Below are 24973 nucleotides of genomic sequence, written 5' to 3' on the forward strand. Positions count from 1 at the left end.
TGCAACGCATTATATCTGGCCCAGCCTAAGGGATTAGTACATGACTGCAGCTTCTGCAGAACTCTGTAGCTCGAGATAGCTATGAACGCCCCTTGGAGCTCACATTACTCCTATTCTCCGCTCTACACTGGCATCCAGTGACCAGACAAATCAACTTTCAGTCCCTGTCTGGGTCATCGTGCTCTTCATGGCCAAAGAGCCAGTTATCTTCAGGGTAAATGTGTGCGCTATTCCCTTTGCCATGAACTTTGGTCACAATCTGCCTGTTTAGTATCAGTCCATAACACTATTGGCCTTCTCAGTGTCAGAATTGCCTTTACCATTAAAAATATAATTAGTAATTTAAACCTGTTTAGAACCATTTTGGGCCATAATGCATTGCAAAATACTATTCCCTGGAGATATATCGGTCATTGATGCAGCCGGGAGGCCATAGTCGCAGGTTAGGTATTTGTGCAACAAATATTAGTATAGGGGAATTAGTTCTATCAAATAAGAATTGTGCAAAGTGTTATACCCCTGCAGTCCCTTATCCTTCAATGCACAAATAGACCTGGGAGTGATGTAGACGGCTAGGGGATTTTTACATTGTACGTGTTCCTGGAGAAGGTTACAATGTCATCCCCAAAACCGATGCATACACACTAGAATTTGTACTTGCATCCATCCATAAATTGATAGTTGCATACACACATAGATTGAAAACTGTAACACACAAGTGAAATTAAAGCTACATGTATATCTGTATTCAAAGTCCCACACTAGGAGTGTAATGGTATTGATTTATTGACAGTATTATAACCTTATAAAATGATCGTCTACCATGGTTATTGTGGTATAGCACACACCACTTCAACCATTGTCTTAAATATTTTGCTAGGAAATTGAATGAATACATTTTTTTTTATGACATCAAACGCGTCAGTAAAGTAGTAGTAGCGCTTTTTATACTAGATCACCCCACAGGACTCCGATACCCTTTTGGTCTGAGACCACCACGCTGTTTAAAACTGCAAAAATAATCATATCAAACAACCTATCACAAACACCTTTTGCAAGGGCTGCTTAACCTATTAAGGAATGGTGATCGCTTTAATTGTGTAAAATAAACTGCGCAGAACTTGTTCCCCCTGAATTGCATTCTTTTTTATCATCCAGAATGAAGGGATACCTGGCATGTCCTGCACCCCCACTGTAATAAAAGAAAATACTCTCTCTGTGCAAGGTTAAGTGACATTCTGGCACTGTTAAGACTACTCCGAATTGGAACTTTCCTCCTGGAAATTCATTTTTGATTATCTCAAAGTGGAGTCAATGAAGTGTGATGTCTAACCAGGAGTGCAACTTTCCACCTTCATTACAAGGGCAGAAATTTCACTGCTCTGAATATAAGCAAGGAACCAAACTAATAAAGGGAGCATGGCCCCCTAAACAGAATGAAGCAAATCAATTTAAAATCTGTTTTTCTTAAGGAATGGGGCAGGGGAATGTCCAAGAATCTGAAAGCAGCACTGAACATACAACATCTCAGCAACCTGCTATGCTATTACAGCTATCTGGTTTGCACTTGTATGTCAACGTTCACTGAACTCCATAATGCTGCTCAAAATCACTGCATCACATGCACGTCATTCTAATTTGCCATCAAAGGCAATATACCCCTTTATCTCCAGCAACATCGACAATGCGCATACAGAACACTTGGGATTTACTTTTAGAAACTAGAAAATATCTAAACATCTGTTAAACGCTCCACAGGGTTAAAGTAAGGTTATTGCCTCCGTTGCTTGGAAAAAAAAAAGCATTTCAGGACATTTCCCCCAGCCTCTTTGTCCCCAAGTATTCACGCCTATGTGCAAAACATTTAAATCTTGTGTGCTTGCTCAGGCACAGACCCTTTATTGAAAAATAAACACTGGAGGGACGTGACATTGGTTCACTAAAATGACAAAGGATGTAGAATCATTTTCCCCTGTGCCCCCCCCCCCGCCCACCTGTGTTGGCATTGCAGCCTGAAAAGTAGGTTTTGCATTATTAGCGCAGCGCTGTCTTTTACTTTAAAAAAACATATTTTTATTGAATTTCAGATGAACACAATACAAAGATACCACTTTGAAATCAAACAAAAAAAAAGAAACTACATGGCATCGAAATTTTGGTTTTTGTAACTGTTATGCTTAACGCAGCCATCTAATCATCAAGATGTGAGGGAAGAAAGAGAAGGGAAAGAAGAAAAAATAGGAAGAACACATTGCCGACGGCATGGGCTTGAATGATATGATATGATTGGTTATTTATAAACCGCTTAATACCTTAGAGGTTTCGAAGCGTGGACCCGGGGATCAAACATGTGTTGCTCCGTGTCGTCTTGCTTCCAAGGAGAGTACGTTGCCGCTGAGCTATCCTCTCGTGCACTGAGGAGTTCCGTTGTTGAATTCGGCTTGTATAAAATCATGGCTTGGTGAGATGCTTCAGTTTCGTATTCAACTTTTCTTTACTTGTACTGGGATGAGTTTCTTGAAATGTAGCCCTTTTTGGCTTCCCGTTCTTCCAGTTACCTTCAACAACTTAGGGGAATGTCTCCGGCCTCCATGCCTGTCTGAGAATTTCTCTCTCGCTCCTAGTTGCTGTTGGCTCGGTGTCACTGGCGTCCTCTTCTTGGGATTCTCTCTTGTTCCCTAAGCGTCCTGATGTTTCTTCAGGTAATCTGGTCGATTGCTGCTTCGTTCTCGGCATGTTATCGATGTTGGTTTGAGGGCTGCCTGCCCACCAAGTATTTTTGTCGTTACGCCACCACCTTGTTTTGTGCTCCAGCCTTCTCTGCTTTCTGCATCTGGGATACTCTGCGTCTCTGGCTTCGCCCCTTTCCATCCAGCGCAGGCTTGAATGTTGCAGGCTTTGCAGGTCGCTTCTGCTCCTCCTCCTTAAGGTGTTAAGCAGGAAGGGAGCCTTCCATGCCTGCGTATGTGTGCCACTCTTTCCACATTGTTCAGCATGCATTTGCTATTCAACATACTCATATACGTTGATTGGAGACTTGTATTTAAAGGGATACTTTCTCTTCTCGTTAATGGTGTAGATTGGCTTTTTCTTCACCCAAGTCTTGGGACTTGTAAGTCCTTAATATATTTGAGAGTCCCATGTATGCCATTATGTATAATGGTTCCAGGCGTTCCTCATAGGAACGGGAGTCCTTTTCCCCTAAGGGGGACTCCCGGTGAGGTCCCACTTGCCTCCTCCCTAGGGAGGGTGTTGCGGAGTGGGCTCACCTACCTAGCCTCACTGGGGAGTGTGGGGGGGGAATCTCCCACCTTGGGGACAATGGGCGAATTCCTTTGATTAGTCACAGCTTTTTCATGATCTGTTTCTGATTTACTTGTAATATCTGCGTTTGATTGTGATGGTCAAGCCATCTTGCCTTTTATTTTTTTCATAATTTTTTGTTTCAGTGAGCCACATGAACACACCACTCTGAAGAAATGAAAACCCTTTAACTGTCGGAGGGCTCTCTAAGGGCCACCCCTCTTATGTCCTAGAGATGGGTGTTCCTGCCCTAACCCAAGGATCCCTCAACCCGGGAAGAGTCACTAGAGATCAGTATCCCCCTACTGTCTAAAGCCTACCTGACTGGTGGTGATGGCCTAAAGGCAAATGTCTCTTCTGGCCAGTCTCCCTCCAGCACAATCTAGGTGATCCATATTCTACCCCTGTGGTGGTTTGGAGTGAATCAGGGGCGCCTTCCACTCGAACCACGCTGCCTCCTCTTGTACACCTCCACTTTTTAAACTTGGTCTAATTTATCTCATGCCAAAGCACGCAGGCATCGGGCGCACGCCAAGAAAGATGCAAAAAAAAGACAGGACACAAAGGAAGTCTTGGCGGGGGGGGGGGAATCAGTTATTCAAATTTAGACGTTTCTGAAAAGAAAACAGATTCCTCTCCTGCTGTAAATCAATAAGCAAGTATGGGCAGCCTGTTCCAGAAAAGACTGACTGTTCCCCCATCACACGCTTATCTCTAGGACATACCAGAAGATTGGGGTTGGTGGAACGCAGAACTCTCCTTTGCTTGTATTGCTCTATGCTTTGTTTAAGGTAAGGAGCCGCACCATAAATGCACTTGTGTGTTAAGGTGCACTCTGGCAGCTACAGGCAGCCAGTGCAGATCTTTTCTGAAATTAGATAGGAGTTCCACAGGGTACATTTTTGACAATCTGGACTGCTTCGTTCTGCACCACCTGAAGCTTTTGTATGCTTCCCTTACTGGGTCACTCAAATGTCCATTGCAATAATCAATCCTGGGCATGATTGTAGCTTTAGCCAAAGTGTTAGTCTTTATTGGAGACCAAAGGTTTGGTTTGTCTTGAAAGTCTCAGATGGTATTGGGAATTTCTTTTTATTAAAAAAAATTATAATAATTTTGTGGCAGTGCTGTCAGTGTGCTCCTCCGCACTGAGAGAAGGCTCAAAATAAACTGTGTCTTCAAAACGGAGATACTAGTATCCTCAATACTAAAAGTGAAATATCTTGGATCGAGCTTAGCTGTAGCATGAGTTGATCCAAAAATCATAAGTTCTGTTTTTGAACTGTTCAGACGCATCCAGTGTTGAACAGATCTGTAGATGGAGGTTAACCTATCGGTCATTAGCATAATTACCACTCTGCTTTGTCAACAACTGGGTGTCATCGACAAAGTTGGCAAACTGCACCCCTGTTTGTGTAAGCAAATTGCAAATAGGCTTAATGTTGCAGCGTGAGGTGGGGAGGGGCTGTGGCACAAGGAGCCTTGCTCCTCTACATGGCCTCTCCTCTCTACACCTCACTACGACCTCCCCTCCTGACTACTATCACCCCTCCTCCTGGCGGGCGGGGCGCAGCCCCTCCCCTCGGCGGAGCGCAGCCCCTCCCCTCGGCAGGGCACGTCCCCTCCTCTCTGCAATGCTACTGCTCCCCTCCACCACTGCATCCCTTCTCAATTCCACACACTGCAAGCCCCCTCCTGTCACTACACTATATACTCCACCCACACATTCTCTCTAGTCGCTCTCCTTTCACTCTCTTCTCTCCCACCACTACTACTATTAACACATTATCACACACATTCAAGCTTCACTATCACTCTCTCCCACCAACCAATACCTCAACTTGTACACTCCAGTAATCTCCCTACTCCTCTGTCCTTTCTCCAGCTGATAACCCGCTGGCTGTTCTTTACTCCAGGAGGGTGAGAGAAGATTGTAAGCACCGCCCCCTGTTGTTCCTCCTCCTCCAAGGGGGCCCACCATAATCAATGTCCAAGTTTGTGTGTGGTCTCCCGGCTCCTCAGGCATGCCACATTAGGGAGGGTTCTGCAGCTTGGCCTCCATGTAGGTAAACGTTAAATCGACATTGTCTTAGTCTCGCCAGGCTCTCCGCTCCCAGGCTTGTACTGGTGCAATGCCGGCATAGACTCGTTAATGGCGGGTGGATTGTAGGAGAGCACTCAATGCTCCAGCTCGTCATGATGCCTTTTTCTGAGTGGATCGCGTAGCAGCAGATTTCATCTCTGTTGCTGTGCGGCTCAGTCTGCTTCTTGGTAACAATGGTTCTCTTTTGGGGGGTTTTCTGCTAGCATCCTTGCTGCTGATGGGGGTCACAGGTTCTGAGAAAGATGCAGGTATGAACTGATCCAGTGGTACAGTTGTCATACAACCAGGCACAGCAGGGCAGGGAAGGGCAGGATCTGGGGCCCTCTCTCCTCCCACAACCCACCTCTGAGGAAGCACAGGATCTGGTGTTAACCCTGGTAGGCTTTGCTAGCAATGTGCCACACTTCTGAACATTAGCCTGCACCACATCTTGAAAGGATGGTAATTGTCGGCAAGTGCCACATTTAGATAGAATTGTGAACATTAGCCTGTGTCGCATCTATATAGGATTGCGAATGTTAGCAAGTACCACACTTGATAGAATTGCTAATGTTAGCAAATGCCATGCTTAGAATTGCGAATGTTGGCAAGGGCCACGCTTAGATCGAATTGCGAATGTTGGCAAGGGCCACACTTAGATAGAATTGTGAACATTAGCCTGCATCACATCTAGATAGAATAGCGAATATTAGCCATCCATTGCCACATTTAGATAGAATTGTGAATGCTAGCTTGCTTCACATCTAAAGATTTTGAAGGTGGGCCAGTGCCACATTTGGATATAATTGTGAATATTGGCATGCATCATATATAGACATGATTGTGAATATTAGCCAGTGCCGGATCCAGATAGAAATGCAGAGATATTCATGCGCCACATCTAGAAAGAACGTGGAAATTTAGCACATATCACTTCAGATAGCGAGGCTGATAACCAACCCACTAACAATTTCACCCCTCTGCATACACCTCTAAAACCCTAACACACCACAACCCTAAAGCACAACAAACCGCACAAACTGTACTACACTGCAACAACAAAACAAACCACCCATCGCTTCGTACAACAGCACACAACTGCTACTGACCGGAAAGCACCAAGCTCAGCGAACGGTGTTAACTGAATTCAAGCTGTCAACAGCACATCACTGCTCTCTTGCACTTACCCTGCTCGTTCCCACCAACTCGCACCCCAACCCCCTTTCCTTTTCAGATCCGCCAGAGCGCCAGGGGACCGCTCCGGTGGTGGCAGTGCACGGTACAAATATCCTTTAACATTAACATCCCAGGCTGAGGGGGGGTCCCTACCCCCCTCTAACATAGACTGATCGCTGACCCCGTTGCACTTCTTTATCCATTGAAGCTGTGTAGGTTCCCTATGTCATTTGTGAAAAGTGACTACTTTTCCCTTTAAATTGTCTTCCCTTTAAATTGTCCTTTTATCGCGTTGAAATATTCATATTTTGGTTTTTTGAATCTTTAGTAAATTGGTTTGGTATTTCATCCATAATTTGTTAATTTCTTTAAGTGACTGGTCTGTTTAATATTTGAATTTTTGTGTGTCCTATTTCTTCCATTATTGCAGTGTGCACCTTTTTCTGCTTGTTGTGGTGGGTCGAAAGGAGTCTGACACTGATGACACATTTTTATAAAAGGTTTATACATAAGAGGCATATCTTACCATGTTGCTACAGGGATGTTCCCTACCTAACCAAACTAAGGGTGCTCATCTGTCAGCAGGAAGTACAACTCAAAAATGTCCTTTTGTCCAAAATAAATGTATATCACAGAAGCAGCACTCTTTCGTTCTGCTCCACTGAACAAAACGCTGTCCACACTAGATTCATTTGAATAAAAATGCTGTTTTCTTTATTGTGGCATTAAATAGCCTGCAGACTGGCAACTACCCAGCAAACATAGCAACGCGGTTAACAGGTGTGTATATTTATATCTGATGTGAAAATGTAATCCTCCTAGAAAGCAAGTTCATTACGATGGGCTCTTCTGGCTCTCTCAGATTTCCTGCTAACTACTAATGCAAACTGCTCATAGGTCTGGTCTTCTAGATGGTGTGTTGTATTCTCAGTACTTAATGTTTTTCTTGATGGTCTCCTACAGTCCTTCCTCTGACTTTGAGTACTTCACTCTTTCCACTCGCCTTCTGGGGATGTGCGATATCCCTATCACGAGTGAGACACCACCACTCCTGGAGTTTCTCCATTAGGCTCTTTCTCTGAGCCCTTGGCGCAACATATAATCTTGGCTCATTGCTTTTCATAGTCTTTTCTTAAGGGATTCCCCCACTCTTCAACATTTAACTTTGGCAACTTTTTCCATCCTTCATAGGATACTCTTTTTGGCTCTCTCAAAGCCTCATGCTCCTGATTATATAATCATGCCTTTTCAGTCTCCCAGCACCAATGTCGTAGTTTTCACAAGTGCCTTAATTTAAGGCATGTTCCCTCTGCAGCCTCCCTCTTCTCCATTCCACCCTGGTGCCTGTGCTCATCTTGGGTGGGATTTCGGGGTTTGGTGCTTGCTCAGGTCTTCTCTGAACAGACACCTCAATGCTCATTGTGGTGCAGGTTCACGGGTCAAGTTTGCGTATACATAATGTTTTTGATATATGAATTCCATCGCCCATTTTTTATGTCCTGCGCAGGTAATCCCATTGAAGGCTGTCGTAGCTGCCCATATTCTGAAAGTGTGGTGTGAATTCCTTTGCATCCAAGCCTGCTGCAGAAGGGGCAGAATTGAGCAACTTCCAGAATTGGAAAAGCGAGAGTGGTTGCTTGTCTGTGTGCAAAAAAGTAGCCAGGACCCACTAGGCAGTACCTGTTGTCGCCAAGGGTCGCTAAATGCAAAATGTTCCGTCCCCGCGATCCCTCTCATCCCCCGCCCCGATCCGTCTCGGGACCGCCAGACAGTGATGCTGGCGTGGGTCCCACTAAAAACCTTCACACTCCCCTCCCCCCCCTTCTCCCACCCCCCGTCTGTGCCCTGTGGCTGTTGTTGCACTTACATTTAGCACAGCGCTCGCTGACCCTTAAGACTCCAAAAAAGACAGTTGCGCAGGCTGTGGCAATCAGCAAAGCCTCACATGTGGAGCTGTAAATGGTCTGCCGGCTGTCTAATAGCACTTTCAAGGATCAAATGTGTATTGGGGCCCTGTGATCCCTTAGCTGCTGTTCCGACCTGGCCCATCCTTTCAGTGCTGCGCTGATGGGAAAGGACCGTTTGGTGGAAGCCCCCTTCCAGCTTCGTGTAGAAGGCCACTGCGGCTAGATGGGCTGACACCCATGACTTGGACTTGCCCTGAGCCTTTGCCCGTAGTACAAATTCCTGAATTTGCTCTATTGCATTTGTGGTCTTGCCCTTCCAAAGCGAGAGTTCTTGGAACGTACCATAGTTCTTATGGTATTGGATCCTTGTCCCCGGGATGAGCGATGGCTCTGCCAGTGTCTAGAGTCTCTGGTTCACTGCGCCAATCTCCACAGCTCGCTCGGTAAAGGAGTCCTCACCAAGTCTGCTTTTGGCCATGCAGCGCAAAACCTTGACACCTGAAAATGAGAAAGGGCGTCTGCTGCCACATTTTTGACACCAGTGATTGGTCTCGTTCTAAACACCACATTCTCGTACAGACAAAACTTCACTAAATGCCTTAGTAAGCCTAACACTGTGTGACAAGTGGCTGATTGATGTCCTGCTTGACAAACCTGTCAGACCACAATAACACCTTTCTGTTGGTGAATGCCTTGAGCCATAGGTGTAGCGCCATTATGATGGGGTAACGGCTCCAGAACCATTATGTTACTAGTAAGACCCTGCCCGTGCTATGGTGCATCACACCATGCTGGTCGTAGGATAATTACAAAACCTGTGGCCCCTACCGCCTCAGTGAAATGTTGCAGTTCGCGGATGGTGACCCATGTGATTGCTGTAATTGGATCTTGTTGAACTGGGTGAGCAAGTCAAACTACATGCGGAGGTTGTTTTTGGGGTTTGCCCGCAGGTGGATAAAATGGTGTTGAACCGTTATGCCAGAGGTGGCCCTTGCCAGTCTCCTGGCAAGTACATGTCCTGCGGGTATAAGGCAGGCCGCAAAGTTGAGTTTGCCTAGCAGTCCTTGTATTGTTCCCAGGTGGCCTTTTCCTTTTTGAAGTCCAAGGTTATGCCTTGGGCTGAGCCTCTACTTTGTCAGTTGGTAGCCCGCACAGTGCTTGCTTAGTGTCTATTTCAATGTCCCAAAACGTCAAGCATTCGGTTGGATTGTGGATTTTGTTGGGGGCGAGGGGTGCACCCAGTGACGCTGGCTTTAACATGAATGCTGTTAGTGCCGTTTGGCACTCAATGGTGTTCGTTATCCCCCACAAAGTGAAAATTGTCCAAGTAATGGATTTTGTCCCGCCCCCCGCTGCCCCAAACACCAGTCCTTTGGTCTCTCATGCAACCCATTCCAAGAAACGGCTGAATATTTGAAAGTACGAGCATGAGACAACATCCAATGGGCATTCATCTGTCTTAATCGATATTGCCATTGAACTGAAACCCCAACAAATGAAAGCTGTCGGGGTGAATTGGCAGACGCCGGAATGTAGATTCAATGTCTACTTTTGCAAGAAGTCCCCCTGCCCCCCGCCCCCCCCCCTGCTCTCCTGACCAGCTCTACTGCTTTTTCGAACAAGGTGTAAGACACCGAACAGCAACCCTCATCAAACCAGTCGTTGACCGAGTCCCCCTTGGGGGTAAGACAGGTGATGCATCAGCCTGTATTTTGCATTTTTCCTTTTTGGGTACCACTATTAAGGAGGGATATAATGAAGCGATCAAGAGGACGGGCACTGAAGGGGCCATAAGTGCAGCCCAGTAGTCGCTTTTTCTCAATTTTCTCCACTATAACCTCAGGTAGCACCATTGCAGACTTGTTTGCACTCCTGTCAAGTGCGGGACCTGCGTAGGGGATTTTGAAGCCCTTGCTAAAGCTGTGAAAAAAATGATCCCTTTTCTTTTGCCGTGGGTCATCTCTTCAGCCAATATACTATGGGTATCTTCTCCAAAGCCCTATCTTAACCCATCTTTCATCTGCTTTCTAGCTAACACTTTTCTCTCGTTTCTTACCTGCTCTGCCCCTCACTTTCTCTGCCGCCACTCTTCATCCATAATGGTCACAACCTGAACACAGCTGGCCATGCCGCCTACTGCACTTAAATTCTATTGTTGCTTGTCCTTAATTTATGCATGTCCTGGTGATTGTTGCATTTACTCCCCTCCACTTCCTGGCCAGCCTGTCACTGGAACTGCCCCCTCATGCCCCCCTGAGTGCTTCCTGTCAAATCTGAATTGTTCCTTGTGCACATAAATAAATGTGTAGCAATGGTCCTTGGCTTCTGCTTACTCTCTGGCTCTCATGGCCATGTCCGGTCTTTCCCTCAGACCTTTATTTCAGTATACTGGCTCTTCACTTCAGTACCTGCTGGATGGTGGTTTGTACAAACGCCACCAACCTGCTCTGTGTTTTGTAGTTTGGAACAAACTTTCTGGCTTCAGGTTGCCGAACTCCTGTGGTCTCTGGCACTCTTGCTCTGGGCCCTTGCCATTAAAAGTGTCAGAAGGAACAGCCTCTGTATCTGACATCAATCTGCCTCTCACTCACCGGCTTTGCTTCACAGATTCTTTCTGCCCCTTTAGGGAACTGGATAAATTGGTTTCAAATCCCAATCTGTTGCTGATGCTGTTTCGGGCTTTTCTCTCTCACAGACTAGCTTTCTCAACAGGTGGATGAAGACCCTGCCCTCAGTTCACTGTGGGCTTCTTAAGGCAGCTGTGGTGCAATTCTCTAAACCACCTGAATTCCCCCTTTTAAATAGGACATCTCCAGGTTGACTCCGTGGGCAGCCTGTAACTATGATGTATCACAGTATAGATACAGGACTCCTCAACAGACACGCATCAAACACTTCCAAGCACTTGCTTCAAAATTCTATGCTCGCCCACCCAAAGGTCATCACCGGCATGCCATAGTGGCAGCATTCATGCAGATACAGACAGGTCTACATATGCAGTAGGGATGTGCAAAAAAGGCGACCCAATAAGAACATAGAACACCACATATACAGCTCCTGCCATTACCAACCATACACATGACCTCACAGGCATTGCATGCAGTAGCATTTATGCAAATGCAGACAAGAACACTACAAAACCTACTGTCTTGGGGTAAAATAATGTGAGGCACATTGAAGTTGAGCAATGAAAGAAATTGGCCATCCACTTACTAGAATGTCACATTTTACACTCTTGCTCACCCTACGCTAAAAATCGGAAATGCCAAAAAAATTGTCATATTAAAGGTTAAAGGCCACACCCAGTGATCACAAGGAAAACCCCACTGCTTGCAGTTGATTTTATAAGGATGCGATCACCCACATGGTAACAGTGGACTCTGTCCAGCCTTGATCACTAAAAGGTTTAACTCTTTGGATGGGCAGATTCCAGGTGCAACTATTTAACATTTGCAATATTTCATTACTCTTGAAGTGTTGTCAGTATTTTGTTGTTAAATCTGATCACCTTAACAAATTTTTTTCTTTTCCAGTCAATTTCAAGTTTTTTTTATAGTTTATTCAAGGGCAAGTAGCCATGGCCTTTGGCCACGCCCACTGTACATGTTGCACCAATCGGTTTCCTTCAAGCCCACTGTCATGTCCTTTGGCCTTGTCCGCTGCACACGTTGCACCAGTGGGTTTCTTTGGGCCCACTAGGTATGTTTTTCTTTTTTGTTTTTCTTCACTCTTAAGATTCCCACAGGATTCCCCTGATAACGGCAATGAACTGCAGAAACTGCAATAAAAAACCCAGGTGTGCAGTGTTCCCCCGGTATTCCTGCGATCGTGCTAAAACACTCCCAAATTAAAAAAAACTTTTCCCTGCACCCACTAAGTGCCCCAGTCCTCTTTCCATTGTCCCGACCACCAAATCCACTTTTTCGCACCATGGCCCTCTCCCATTACCCCCTTTCACTCTTTGCTTCGTGTGATGCATTTTCTTTTCTGAATGTCTTTCGTTGTTACCGCGGGAATCTCACGAGAACCCCCCCCCCCCAATAATCCAAATGCGTTAAAACTGTAACTGGCTCCCCAGACCACCACACCCCCACCCCAACTTTCCATTTTCACATGGTATCCTCTTTCCACCCTCCGCACCACTAGCTTGATGCAATGTTATCCTTTCTCCTCCCTCACATAGCTTTTTTTTCACTTTTTGCTTTCGTATTAGTGCAGTAATTGCTCGCATCGAGCGGAAAAAAATTGGTGTTCTTTCATTTCTGAAGTCTGCAAAGCACTATGGAAGATAAAGCTATATTTTTGGGGAAAGGGGGGCCCTTCCCCATCAAATATCTTAAAAACAAATGGACAAAATAACCTCATACCCCTCCCGGAAATAGTCAACGCTTCGTGCCCAAGTTGTTTTGTACCTGGTCCTTCTGTTCAGCAGTTTTGGTTGTGCTCTTGAGCAGGAATTGAACTTTTTCTCTATCGGGGGGAGGGTGGGGGGGGTTCAGAAAGGGGACTAGGCCGACAGCTTTTTAAAAAACTTTATTTATAACTTGGTTATTTTTTAACAGATCTTTCCCAAAATTTGCAGTGGGTGCGGGAGGAGGTGAATTTGTGAGTACAATTTGTTTGCAAAATTTCAGCCAAATCAGTCATACGAGTCTCATTATTAGCAATTATATTTTCAGGAACTCATTACTCTAGTGCGACGACTGCTGCACTAAAATATATATCTCACACACAACACCTTAATATAATATAATATACATAAGCATTGAAAGCAGCATTTCTTTAAAAGAAGCAAGTAAAGCAATGTAAAATTGTAGTGCACAATTTTCATGGTTTTCTGTATACCAGATCTCCCTCTCCTCCCTTGAAAATGATGGTTAGAAGAGATGTCACTAGCTGCACCACCACTGCTTCATCCAGAGGATTCTATGCAACTAATGGAAATATGAGTTTGGGTTTAGGATGAAAGGATACATCCCTCTTCCTGTCTATTGTGGGACAATTGTAAGAGTGTCTCAGCAACTTGCCTTACCTGTGGAGAGGTGGTCTTTTTCTCAGGGACGAGGAAGGGCCAATCTCCCAGAGCAGCCGCATTGCCCCTGAATGGGCACAGGAAGAGAAATGCTGCCCTGGGAATTTTGGTGTGCAGGAGGAAAACCTTATGAATAAGGAGAGAAAAACCTCATGAATAAGGAGAGAAAAACCTCCTAGGTATTGAAGATGGTAGCAAGTAAAGAATAGAAGAGATGCCACAGCATGGTCCGGAGATGATCTGGAGAGCAAGGTAGGCCATGGCACGAATGACAGAAGGGCCAAGCAAATCGAGCCACAAGGTACTGCAGGAGGTGGGGCACAGAGTGGACAAAAACGAGTAGGCAGCACAGAGTAGGAACAATGAAAAGGACAGGGAGACTGTGTTCCTAAAGTACAAGTTGAGATGCATACCGGTGCCGCATTCGCTTTACGGGTGACTTCCTGACCACCATCTTGACGTTTGCCCAAATATGTTACCCCAATGTCATTTTTGGAAGGTCGGAAAACCCTAGGATGCCACTTTGGAGCGGGTGGACAGAACCGCCCATCTGTGTCATAGCAATGCTTCTGGGATTTGGAACCCTTTAACAGGAAGCACCGACCAGTGTTCCTTATAGTGTTAGGGGTGGTCCAGACTAAATCATTGGAAAAGGGAATATAATGACGCAGTGCAAGTAATTTGTTTTGCATGTTGTGTTACAAGCAACCTAAATAAATAAGGTGGCTGCTTCAAGATATGGTTATCTTTCTTCCTGTCCTATAAGTGATGGCATAAAGGTATCTGTATGAAAACCTCAACTCTAGGAGCTCAAACATTTCTACACTGAATAACGCCCTTTGGTGGGCTGGGGAGGGAACTTGCATGGCATTTACTGCTCTGTACAAAGGAATTGTTCAAAGCAAACAAATGATTGACCCTACCACTGTGCTATGCACTAAAGGTTGAGAAAGTAATGATCAACCACACAATGGATACAGTTTTCAGTATGTACTCCAAGTAAATCTCCCGGATATTTCCATGGCCACTTGAAGCGGGAGACGCTATTCACCTCAATGGTATTTTCTTTTAACAAAATATTTTATAGAGTGCCTACTTAAATGTGGTAAGCTGATTTCTTGTTTATGTTCTTACATTTTATTACTATTTAAAGGGTTTTGTACGATCGGACCGAAACAAAAGGTCAGACCGTACAAAACGCCTGAAAAATGCTACCACCAAAGGTTCGAACACCAAAAGTTTGAACCTTTGTTGGTAGCATTGCAGGTAAGTATATAAAAAAAGACTGCGGGGGACACCCCCGCATCACACCCGCAAAAAGACAGGGCCTGGGGGAAACCCCTGCAGCCCCCGTAGTATGTAAGTGTGTTCGCATGAGAAAGGTGCAAACTTTTGGTAGTTCGCACCTTTCTCATGCAAACTTTCCGGCCGCGGCAAAATCAGCCGCAGTCGGATTGCTTAGAATCATTTAAAGACTCAAGCTCCGATATATATATATATATATATATATACACACACACCATGACCATGTGATTTGTGCATATACATGACTTATTTTAAATGGATAGATGTACATATTAGAGCATCATGTTCACTTTCTCTTGCAGGCCCTAAAGTAATCGAGAGTTCCACTGTACAAATAGAAACAAATGCCAGTACACAGGTAAGAGCTACTAGCACACTGCTATGGCTGTATATACATGAGGGCCTACCTGCCATATACTAATAGCTGAGTTCTTTGTGAATCTGCTGGGTTAACACATGTATACCCTTTCATGATGAGCTGTCCCATGCACTGTACCTTTAGTTTCTCTTTAATTGAGTGAATGCTACGTTGTTTATATGTGTTAGGTTTGACATGCTTGGACTAAATGGTGCAACTACACTACACTTTTATATTGTTGCACACATCAAAATTACTTTAAAAAATAAGATGCAGGTCCAGAATAATAGTATTATACTGACTTTATTTTGTGTGCTTTGTTCAATAACGACTGTGGCCCTACAGTTGACTGAAAGCTAGTTTTCTTTGAGTTTTATGGGAGTTCTGACTAAGTAATAAACTCTTTAACAGACTTTCACCTTTGCTGCTGTCCTGTTCCACAGTCGAAGGCACGCAAGTGATTAGGTTACCTCTTAGTTTAGTGTCAAGAATATTTTACAGGGAACAATTGCCCTTGTTCAACAAACCAGGTTGCCTTATTTGTATAGATTCTGAAGCTCTTTGGTGGAAGGAAGCATATTTTGAGGATGTTGATTTTTATTATGTTCTAATGTTCCTGCTTGATTAGCATGTTTTTGTATTGGAAACCTCAGAGTATGAGGTGCGACGGAAATGCTTGATGGTACAGGAGGTGAATAAGAAGAGCGTGAAAAAACGTAAGATGTGAATTGTTTGACGAATCTTGCAATGCCGTCACTACTTCTCTGGAGGGAATCTTCCCTCATGTGGCCACGAAAGGGCAGAAGGTACCAGACTCAAACCCTGGGAGTGGCTCTCTGTGGGAGGATCACATGGGAAAGGGCCTCCCTCTTTTACCCGTGGTAAACTCACCTGAACCACCCCCGCTCCATTCCTGTATGGCATATTGTAGTGATGGGTGTGGAACTCATGGTGGCAACAGTACAGGCACGTGATCACAGCTCAAAGGTGTTTATTAAACTGTATAGATAGGTTGAAAAACACCTAACCTAAATCTAAGATGGGAGCAAGCTACGACCATCAATAAATAATAAGGCAGTCCTAGTGGCATCTTGTCAAATAAAAGGGCCCATACTAAAAGAGACACCTATTGCCAATCCTTACAACTAATACAATAAGTGTGGGATAGTGTTCACTAGAAAGAAAAAGGTGTTCACAGAATGTCGGGATGTGGTAGCCGGGGTTTCCATTCACCAAGTTGTGAGCACAGGACAAGGTAGGACTCCTGAGCACAGCACACGCTTGAGCTTTCCCAGCATGAGACTACAGTTCCATTCTCCAGTATTGGGACCATCGGTGGGTAAGTCACTCTTCTACAAAAAATCTCTTGCCTCTGAGGACCTGATGTGTTCAAAGTAAGTTACTTTCCGTATGTACGTTGGGTGATGCCTTTTCACCCCTTGCTCCCCATTTCCGGATTCAGATCCACAAAAAGTTCCTAGTGATATCAGGACCTTCAGTGGTTAAATCTCTTGTTTCCAAGGGCCTGCTATGTTCAAAATAACACCGTTCCTTACAGATTGCAAACTGGGCGATGATTCTTCACCCCTTGGTCCCCCTCGTCTGGGCTCAGATCCCTCTTGAATGTCAGCCTCACTCCATCTGGTTCACTATGGCTTGTATTCAAAATATTTAATTTGCTGCATTCGCGTGCCGTTGGGTGATGGTGTTTAACTCCTGGATCCCCCTCTTCCGGCTCAGACCCCTCTCGACTGTATGCCTCCCTCTGTCTGGTTCACTATGGCCTGTATTCAAAGATACTTTCACCTTTCGCATTCACAAGTCTTAATGCCTTTTTAAACAATCCTCTGTGGACATCGCTCTGTCGGGTTCACTCTTGTCAACCACACAGCTCCTTCTCCTTTCTCACAATGCAGGATTCAGCTCCCTTGGCTTTTCCACTGCGTGCCGGCCAAAGACTTTCGACTGTACAGGGGGTTTTGCTAGACCCGTGTATGACCACTTTGACCTTCTCCTGGCTTTCCTAAGGTCTTCATGTATTGGTAGTTTCAACAGTAGGGGAACTAAGCAATGTCTCCCAAGTGAGCACCCATGTGGTGCCGGACCACACTCTGCTGCTTGTTTTGACCTGAAGAGTTTAACAGTTCTCTGTTTTCCCTTTAATTTGTCACTTTCAAGTTTCGTTCCAACGCAGTTCAGTTCTTATCGGTTCTCCCCTCGACTCACCGGCTGTGATGAACCGCTTGGCTTTTCTTGCCTCTGGAGTCAAGGACAGTACCACGGTCGCAAGCATCTCTCCCCGTCTTTTATCGGTGTAGGAGGGCTCTGTGTATCTTTGACATCTGCTGCAACACATGCTGGCTATTGGCAGTCTTACGATTCCTTTCATGGAGGCTTTGGGGGTCTGGGTCGACAATGGCAAGGTTGCTTCTCTCCTTGTTTCCCCCTCGGTTCTTGCCGCCTTTCTCCTCCTCTTGAACTGCCTTACTGGGATATGTAAGGAACTCATGGTGGCAACAGTAAAGACAGACACCAGTTATCACAGCTCAAGGATGTTTAATAAACTGTAAAGGTAGGTTGGAAAAACGCCCAATCTAAGACTCATTCTAAGATGGAAGCACGCTTCAACCATCAAATAATAAGGCAGTCCTAGTGGTGGGGTGTCAAATAAATAAAAGGGCCTATTCTAAGAAAAACCTATTGCCAACCCTTACGCTAAATACAAAAAGATGTGGGATAATGTTCTTAAGAAAGAAGGTAGTGTTAACAAATAAGTCAGGATGCGGTACTTGTCTCCCTTCCCCACGTTTTTTTAGCACGGAACAAGGGTGGACACGCGCTCGAGCTTTCCCAGCACGAGCTAACAGTTCTGCTTTCAGCAATCAGGGTATTTGGTGGTTGTCTCTTTTCTTACCAAAATTCTCTTGCCGCTGTGGGCCTGATGTATTCAAATAATCAAACCTTCCTTTTCACATATGCTTTGGGTGATGTTTTCACCCATGGATCCCCCTCTTCCGGATGAAGATCCTTGGAAAGTACCTTAATGGTACCAGGACCTCAGATGGTTATGCTCCTGGACCTGTCCAGTTTAAAATGATAAACAAAAGTTCCAACCTCCTTTCTGTTTGTACGTAATCTTCGGGTGATTGCTCACCCCTTGGATCTCCCTTGTTCAGGCTCCCACCCTTTTGGCTTTCACAAATCTTCAGGTGATGGCTGTTTACCCCAGAGTCGTCCTCTTCCGGGCTCTGACCCTTCTCAATTGTTAGCCTCCCTCGGCCGGGTTCACTCTTGCCAATCTTGTCTTTTCCATTCAACTCTTACGATGTGGGATTCACTTCCCTTTGCTTCACAATCACCTGTCGGTCAAAGGCTCAACTGTACAGAGGATTTTACACGACCCCTGTATGACCACCTTGACCCCTCTTCTCGCCTTTCCCAAAGCCTTCTGGCTATAGTAGTTTCAACAATCGGGTAATCGCCCATAGTTTCCTGAGTAAGCACCCGCGTGGTACCGGACTCCTCTGCTGCTGGTTTTTTTCCCCCCTCTTATAGCTCTTTATGCTTTTAAAGTTCAGTTATCCATTTGCTTTTCATTCAACAGAGTTCAGTTTCTTATCAACTCACCGGCTGCGATGAACCACTTGGCTTTCTTTCTCTCTGGAGTCAAGGTTGGTACCAAGTCTCTCCCTGGCTTGGTTATCAGCAGAGCAGGTTCTTATCTGCTGCAACCCTTGCTGGTTATTGTTCGCAGTCTTACGATTCCTTCTACTGAGATTTCACGTGCCTTGGTTGGAATGGGAAAGGTCCTTTCTCTATTTGTCACCCTATGCGCCGTCTTTCTCCTCATCTTGAACTGCCTTGCTGAGTTAGTTCCCTGGACATGCGGTCTGCCTTGCTCATAGTGTGCTCTTGTGCTCCACCTTTTATCCCTGTAGGGAAGGAAAAGGGCTGTCAGATGAGTGTGATTGAAGTCCATTGCCTGACTTTGCCTGACCCTTGTGTTGGGACACATCAGGTAAATGGCTCGAGTGGTATCCGTCGTCCTTCGTAATGTGCGTGTAAGTGTTCGCTTCGAAAAAGGGGGTGGGTGGGTATAGTGTTTGTGTATCCTACATGGAAGGTTGGGGGGAAAGTTCTCATGAGATGGATACTGTCCCACTTTCACACCCTGAGGACACCCCCCTAACCGCCCTGCCTCCCCCATCCAGGTGGTCCTCACCTCACTGGTCCAACCTCAGGAACTGGACCCAATTGCGATGGCCGTGTGCTGGCCACCTGGATGACCGACCCCTGGGAACTAGTCCAGGAGACCCCTTCAGGCTTCTCACAGACAGCTGTCTCGTTGTGCGATCTTCCTTGCTCGTAGTGTGCTCTCGTGCTCCACCTTTATCCCTGTGGGGAAAGGAAAGGGCTGTTGCTTGTGTTCTTATTAATTGCCTGACCCTAGTGTTCAGACATGTCAGGTAAACTGCTCTGTTAGTCCTTGGTTTTCCACAGTATGGGGAAGTGTGTCGGAAAAGGAGGTTGGGGGCGGGGGGTTAAGAGTTTCTAAATATCCTGCTGGGCAGGATGTGGAAAGTGTCATAAGAAATTATATTCCTCGTCCTAGAGTTTGTGGTGAGCTCCGAATGGTGGGTTTTGTGAAACGAGTCGGAGGGATTGTGGAGACTATAGTTTTTTTCTCAGTCAACTGGGAGTTTGGATAATCAGAGGGACGTTGAGGAGAATGACTGGAAATACTCGGGTAGGTAGTCAGAAAATAGGGATTCTGGGAGATGTAGTTACCCATGGTAACGTTCAGGTTCCTAATTGGTTTCACAGATGAGGAGGGGTTATTGGATTTTGATGAGGGAGAATGACTGTGGGGGGGAAAGGGTTTAATTTGGAATAGCCTCTGAAGGCCCTCGTCCCCTTCCCTGGTGTACCGCGTTTTTCCCCAAGCATAACCCTGGGTTACCCTACCCAGGTGATCCTCCCTTGCTCGTCCACCCCCAGGGTTGGCATCTGAGCGCGCCAGCCCTTCCCTGGCCACCTCAATAAGGGATTCTGTCTGCTCGGGAGAATACCCTCCAGTTTCTCACATGGGAGAGAACCTACAGTCCATGACTAATCACCAACCATACCTACATTCCCCTTTTAACTAACAACACAGAGGGGGAAGAGGTCTGGAGTAATGAAGATACCTAGAAGCGGAAGCAGACACTGTGGCCTAGTGGTTGGAAAAGGTTAACAGATGCCGTGACTTTTAAATACACCACACCTGGAGAGAAGGGAAGAATCACTTTTGTTGGTTGGCACACGCTGCAGTGTGGAGGGGAGAAGCTGCTCAGTGTCGTCCAGGGAAGTCTAGCAATGGAAGGTTAACCGCGCTTGTGCTACAGATAGCAGGAGCTGTCGAGTGAGGAAGGAGGCAAGGCGGGTACCGGAGTGCTGACAGGGCGATCTCACAGCTGACAAAGCAGCAGTGGGAATGGTGTAACTTGTGGGACACCGAAGCCTCCAACTGAGACCAGTAAGCCCAGAGAGAGGTTGCGACACATGGGCGCTTCGTGGCAGATGCTGTGTGCCGTTTAAAAACCTGGTAACCCCCAAACAAGGTAACTGGGATACTGGGAAAAGTGAGCAAAGAGGCTGAGACGACTGAAAAGGGGTTGCTGACCCAATACATGAAAAACATAGTTAAAGAATCTTGAGACCGGATAAGACGGAAGGTTATTGCAGATAAGAAGTGTGAATCTGGGACTTGCACCCAAATACTGAGCACAATAGAAAAGCCCTGGCAGGAGAGCAAACTAGGCATACAGCCATTCACGGACCCTCATACATTCAAGATTGTCAACTTGCGAAGAGGGTAAAGAGACCCCCCACCCCCATAAATAATAATTGGATCTTTGTTTGGAACTTTGGAAAGAAGCTGCAGGTGTTTAGCTAAACGACTTGCGCCACTTCACGTTATAGCAAGTCTAGTATGCGAGAGTCAGTTTAGGATTTTGGACACAGGACAGAGCCATTTGTTTTGGACTTTCTGACACACGCGTTTCTTAGTGTTGAGGCAGGGAAACCTCTCCTAGAGTTAGAGATGGGAAAGATTTCCTCAAGCCCTCTTTTTGAGGAGTCTTTAACCAACACCAAAACTGCCACTGTGTCCGAGGCTTACTCTTGATCCCTTACTGTTGGTTGGTGCAGTAGTGGAGCCTTAATGGATTTCTTACCAGAAGGCAACATTGCAGGAAAAGCTGAAAAGTAATAGTTTCAAGTGGGTGATGTCCTTGTTTGTGTCTAACAAAAGCCTACGGAAGGTTCTAAAACACCCAGCCTGTACTGCACATTGTAGCCACCAAGGAACTGATTAATTAGAAGCTCAGTAAACATTGGGTTTTGCAGAAATGTCAGGACACAGCAGTTATTGCTTAGTCCAATAGTTTTGGGCACGTTGAAGCTTGTAGATTGGAGAGGAAAGGCTGAAATAAATGACATTTAAATTGTCCAGCCTAGTGAACTCCTTGCCTTTTTGAGAAATGTTCCTGTTGAAGTTCATTTGATAGTTGCAAGCTTTCCCAAATGTGTTCATTTACTTTGATGTGGAAATGTTTGTATCAAGCATGGCATTTATATTTGAGGCAAATTGTCTGTAGAGGAACCATGAAAGGGCCGGCCTGTGCAATTGTGAAGTAGTTGTTTGGGTGGTTGCCCAGCAACATATGTTTTTGTCTTTTGCTGTTGATATAATTTGTTTTCTAATGGATTGTGTCCTGCCACGGATTCCTCATCTATTTGTATCCTGCTTTGCAGTCTTGGAATTGTTTCCACAGCAGGGGGTGCTGTGCAATGTCATTGTCCCTTCGGCAGTTACCATTGCCGCATCCAGATGTGACGTTGATTGTATAAATAGCACACACTCCGCCCCTTGCCTCAGTTCAATTTTTCTGCATGTGCATAGCAAGCTCTCAGAACGGTTTGACTCTCCTAAGCAAATTTCTTCAAATGTCGTAATATTTTTTAATCTTTCAGTGATTTCAGCACAATGTCTATGCCGAAAATAGGATTCAAGAGCTGTGCGGACTGTGATTCGAAGTTGTTGATCACTGATCCGCACAGAATTGCTCTCTGCCTCTGGAAAATCATGAAGTCATCGAATGCGGCTTCTGCCGATCGATGAAGGGCTTGGAGAGAAGGTCCAAGCTCGCCCCACGTCGGCCACTTTCAAAATCTGTCTTCATCACCTTCAAAAAGAAAATCCTCGAAGGTAGGAGTTCAGCCAGAGACGAGTCTCCCTAAAGGCCCAAAAAAACAATCTACACAAAAGCGATCAAGATCCAGGAGCAATTCCTGTCACTCTTCATCTTCACAGAAGACGAATAAAAAGCAACATGATCATTTGTAGTCTTCAGATTCCTCTTCTGACAGTTTGGAAAGACTGCCTTGGTGGCCGAAATAGAAAATTAGGTGTTTTCAAAGGCGGTACCTCAAGAGCTAAAGAAGGCTGTTGATTCCACTGAATCCTCCAAGACTGGCAGGGAATTGAGTAAGGCTTTAACCCAGGCTCCCAAAAGCCATCAAAACGCCTCTGAGATGTCTACTCGAGTAGCGTCTTCTGCATCATCTGCCGAGTTGACAGCAAAGCTAAAGACATCAGTGCTATCCTCCTCGAAGAAGTCATAGGGACCTTTGACGTCTACAGAGTCGACTTCAAAATTCAAACCCCAATCTAAAACTGATTTCTTTAAATCCTTCAGATCCATTTTCGAGGAGGAAGATGACCTCTTCCCCTTTGGGTATGAATGTTTCAGAACACCAAATGTTCCAGAGGAATTGATTTCAGAGCAATTCATCTAGAGCACCTAGCTTCATGCTTGAAAGATGCCAATGCTTTGGATACCTCCCCTGAGGTTGAATTTGACACATCAGATGTGCACTCTCACGCAAATGCAGCCTATACGACTGACGTGAACAGGGTGATGGAATATTTGGGATGGGGTAGTGCTGCAAAGGGCATTACCCAAGATGATCGAACACCTGTGCTCCACTTCCATACAGCACTTAAGAACCCAATTATGGAAATCTGGAGAAAACTAGACACCACTCAAAATAAGGAGTTGGTGTAAAAGTACAAGCCTCCCACGGTGGACCCGAATTTTCTCTCTATGCATCCAACACCAGAGCTTAGCTGTACAGGCAGCAACTTCAACTTCCACAGCTTATTCACCCCATCCCTCCAGAGAGGGACGATGAGCATTAGGACGCCCTTGTAAAAAAGCAGGAAGCATGGCATTGAAAGCCATTAACGCATCTTGTGCATTGGCAAAATATACCTACACATTATGGAATGTGACTGCACAATCTGTGGGAAGTATTCTTGAAGGGGAGATGCGAGAAGGGCTTAATAACTTGATTAGTGACAGTAAGGAGGCTCCTTGTCAATCCTTTCTGCCAGGACTAGATGCATGAGATTTGCGTTGGCAGACGCGTGGGGTCTAGTGCAGTAATTGAATGGATAGCATGGCTGCGTAGATCTGGCTTTACCCCGATGTCCAATCAAGTCTTTGAGATATGCCATTTGATGGGTCCAACTTGTTTGGCCCCAAGTGGACGACAGTTTAGAGAAACTGCCTCCAAAGATTTTGCTGCAGCCATCCGCCAGCTGCAACAGCCACCCTTGGAGAGCTGTAGAGGGCGGTCCTTTAGTTATTATTCCTCTTTTGGCCAAAGGGGAAGAGGTCCGACAAGTCAGAAGGAAGGGCAAAGATGGTTTACACGTCCCCCTAGAGGTCGTGGAGGAAAAACTGCTCAGGCAGCAACCTCCTCCTTGTCCCGAGCAGCAGCCACAGCCCCAGAACCTCTCCGAGCACTTTGATCACAGGGCCCCAGTGGTTGAGGTTTGCTGACCCAGCATCTGCAATAATGTCCTCTCACTACATGGCGCAAGGGTGCTGTATCCCATTTCTGCTTAGGCCTCCAGATTGTCCCCCGAGTGAACCATCTCTTCTAGATCCAGGTCTGCCGCTCGTACAGGAGATTATTTCCCTGTTGGAGAAAGGTGCTGTGGAGAAAGTACCTGTAGCAGAACAAAACCAGGGTTCCTAGTTTCCAAGAAAGACTGGGACCTGAAGCACTTGAAGTTAATCAGGAAGGACAGTTTCAAGATAGGCACTGTTGCGTAGATCCTCCAGGCCCTTGATCTGCAGGATTGCAGGTGTGATGCAGGAAATGCATTGGAGGGACAGGGCCTCCCTATTCTTGTCCTGTAGTTCTTTTTCATATGTTTTCTGTATTGTTTTCCACCCAGCAGTCCATGTGGGACTCCTGGCAGTGCAGCTCATCCTATTTTTGGTTTGGTGTACAGGCCCTTGGGATGCCCTTATGTAACCCATGGGTGGGGGTACAACCCTGTGCCCCTAGTGTGTTTTAGGGCACTTGTGTGTGTGACCCACAGAGCAGGGTATGGGCTGGTGGCAGCTCCATGCTGAATTTGACAGGTGCTCTGAGTATCCTCCATTTTGGGGATACCCCAGCCTTGCCATTGTAATCGGTTGATTCCTGATAGGCAATAGCAAGGAAGAGGCCACAGGGGCCATCTCGTCTCCTGTTACCTTGTTTTCCCAAAGACCTGGGAAGCGCTGACACTCTCCCTTCCCCCTGACTGGTGGTTGGATGCAAGTTGCATATATAGTATTGTGGTGGGGGGGTGGGGGAGTCCTGGCCAGACTGGCTGGAGCCTTTCCAGGGACTGTATGTTTTGGGTACACCCATGGGGTGGGACCTGGGTGAATAGAGTGTGTGACCAATATGCACTTCTTGTTGTGGAT

General features: G+C 45.8%; 1 protein-coding gene across 4 annotated transcripts in view; it reads left to right on the top strand.

Moving 5' to 3' along the window:
- Positions 1 to 24973, top strand: part of TMEM181 (transmembrane protein 181) — an 875876-nt gene that overhangs the window by 286112 nt on the left and 564791 nt on the right. For all 4 annotated transcript variants that reach the window (XM_069607878.1, XM_069607881.1, XM_069607880.1 and 1 more), the window contains one exon: positions 15109 to 15164. In XM_069607878.1, the coding sequence (XP_069463979.1) occupies positions 15109 to 15164 (56 nt within the window). The remainder of the gene's footprint in view (positions 1 to 15108; positions 15165 to 24973) is intronic.

The sequence above is a fragment of the Ambystoma mexicanum genome, chromosome 4q (genome assembly GCF_040938575.1).
Source record: "Ambystoma mexicanum isolate Mex_15411 chromosome 4q, UKY_AmexF1_1, whole genome shotgun sequence".
Taxonomy (NCBI): Eukaryota; Metazoa; Chordata; class Amphibia; order Caudata; family Ambystomatidae; genus Ambystoma; species Ambystoma mexicanum.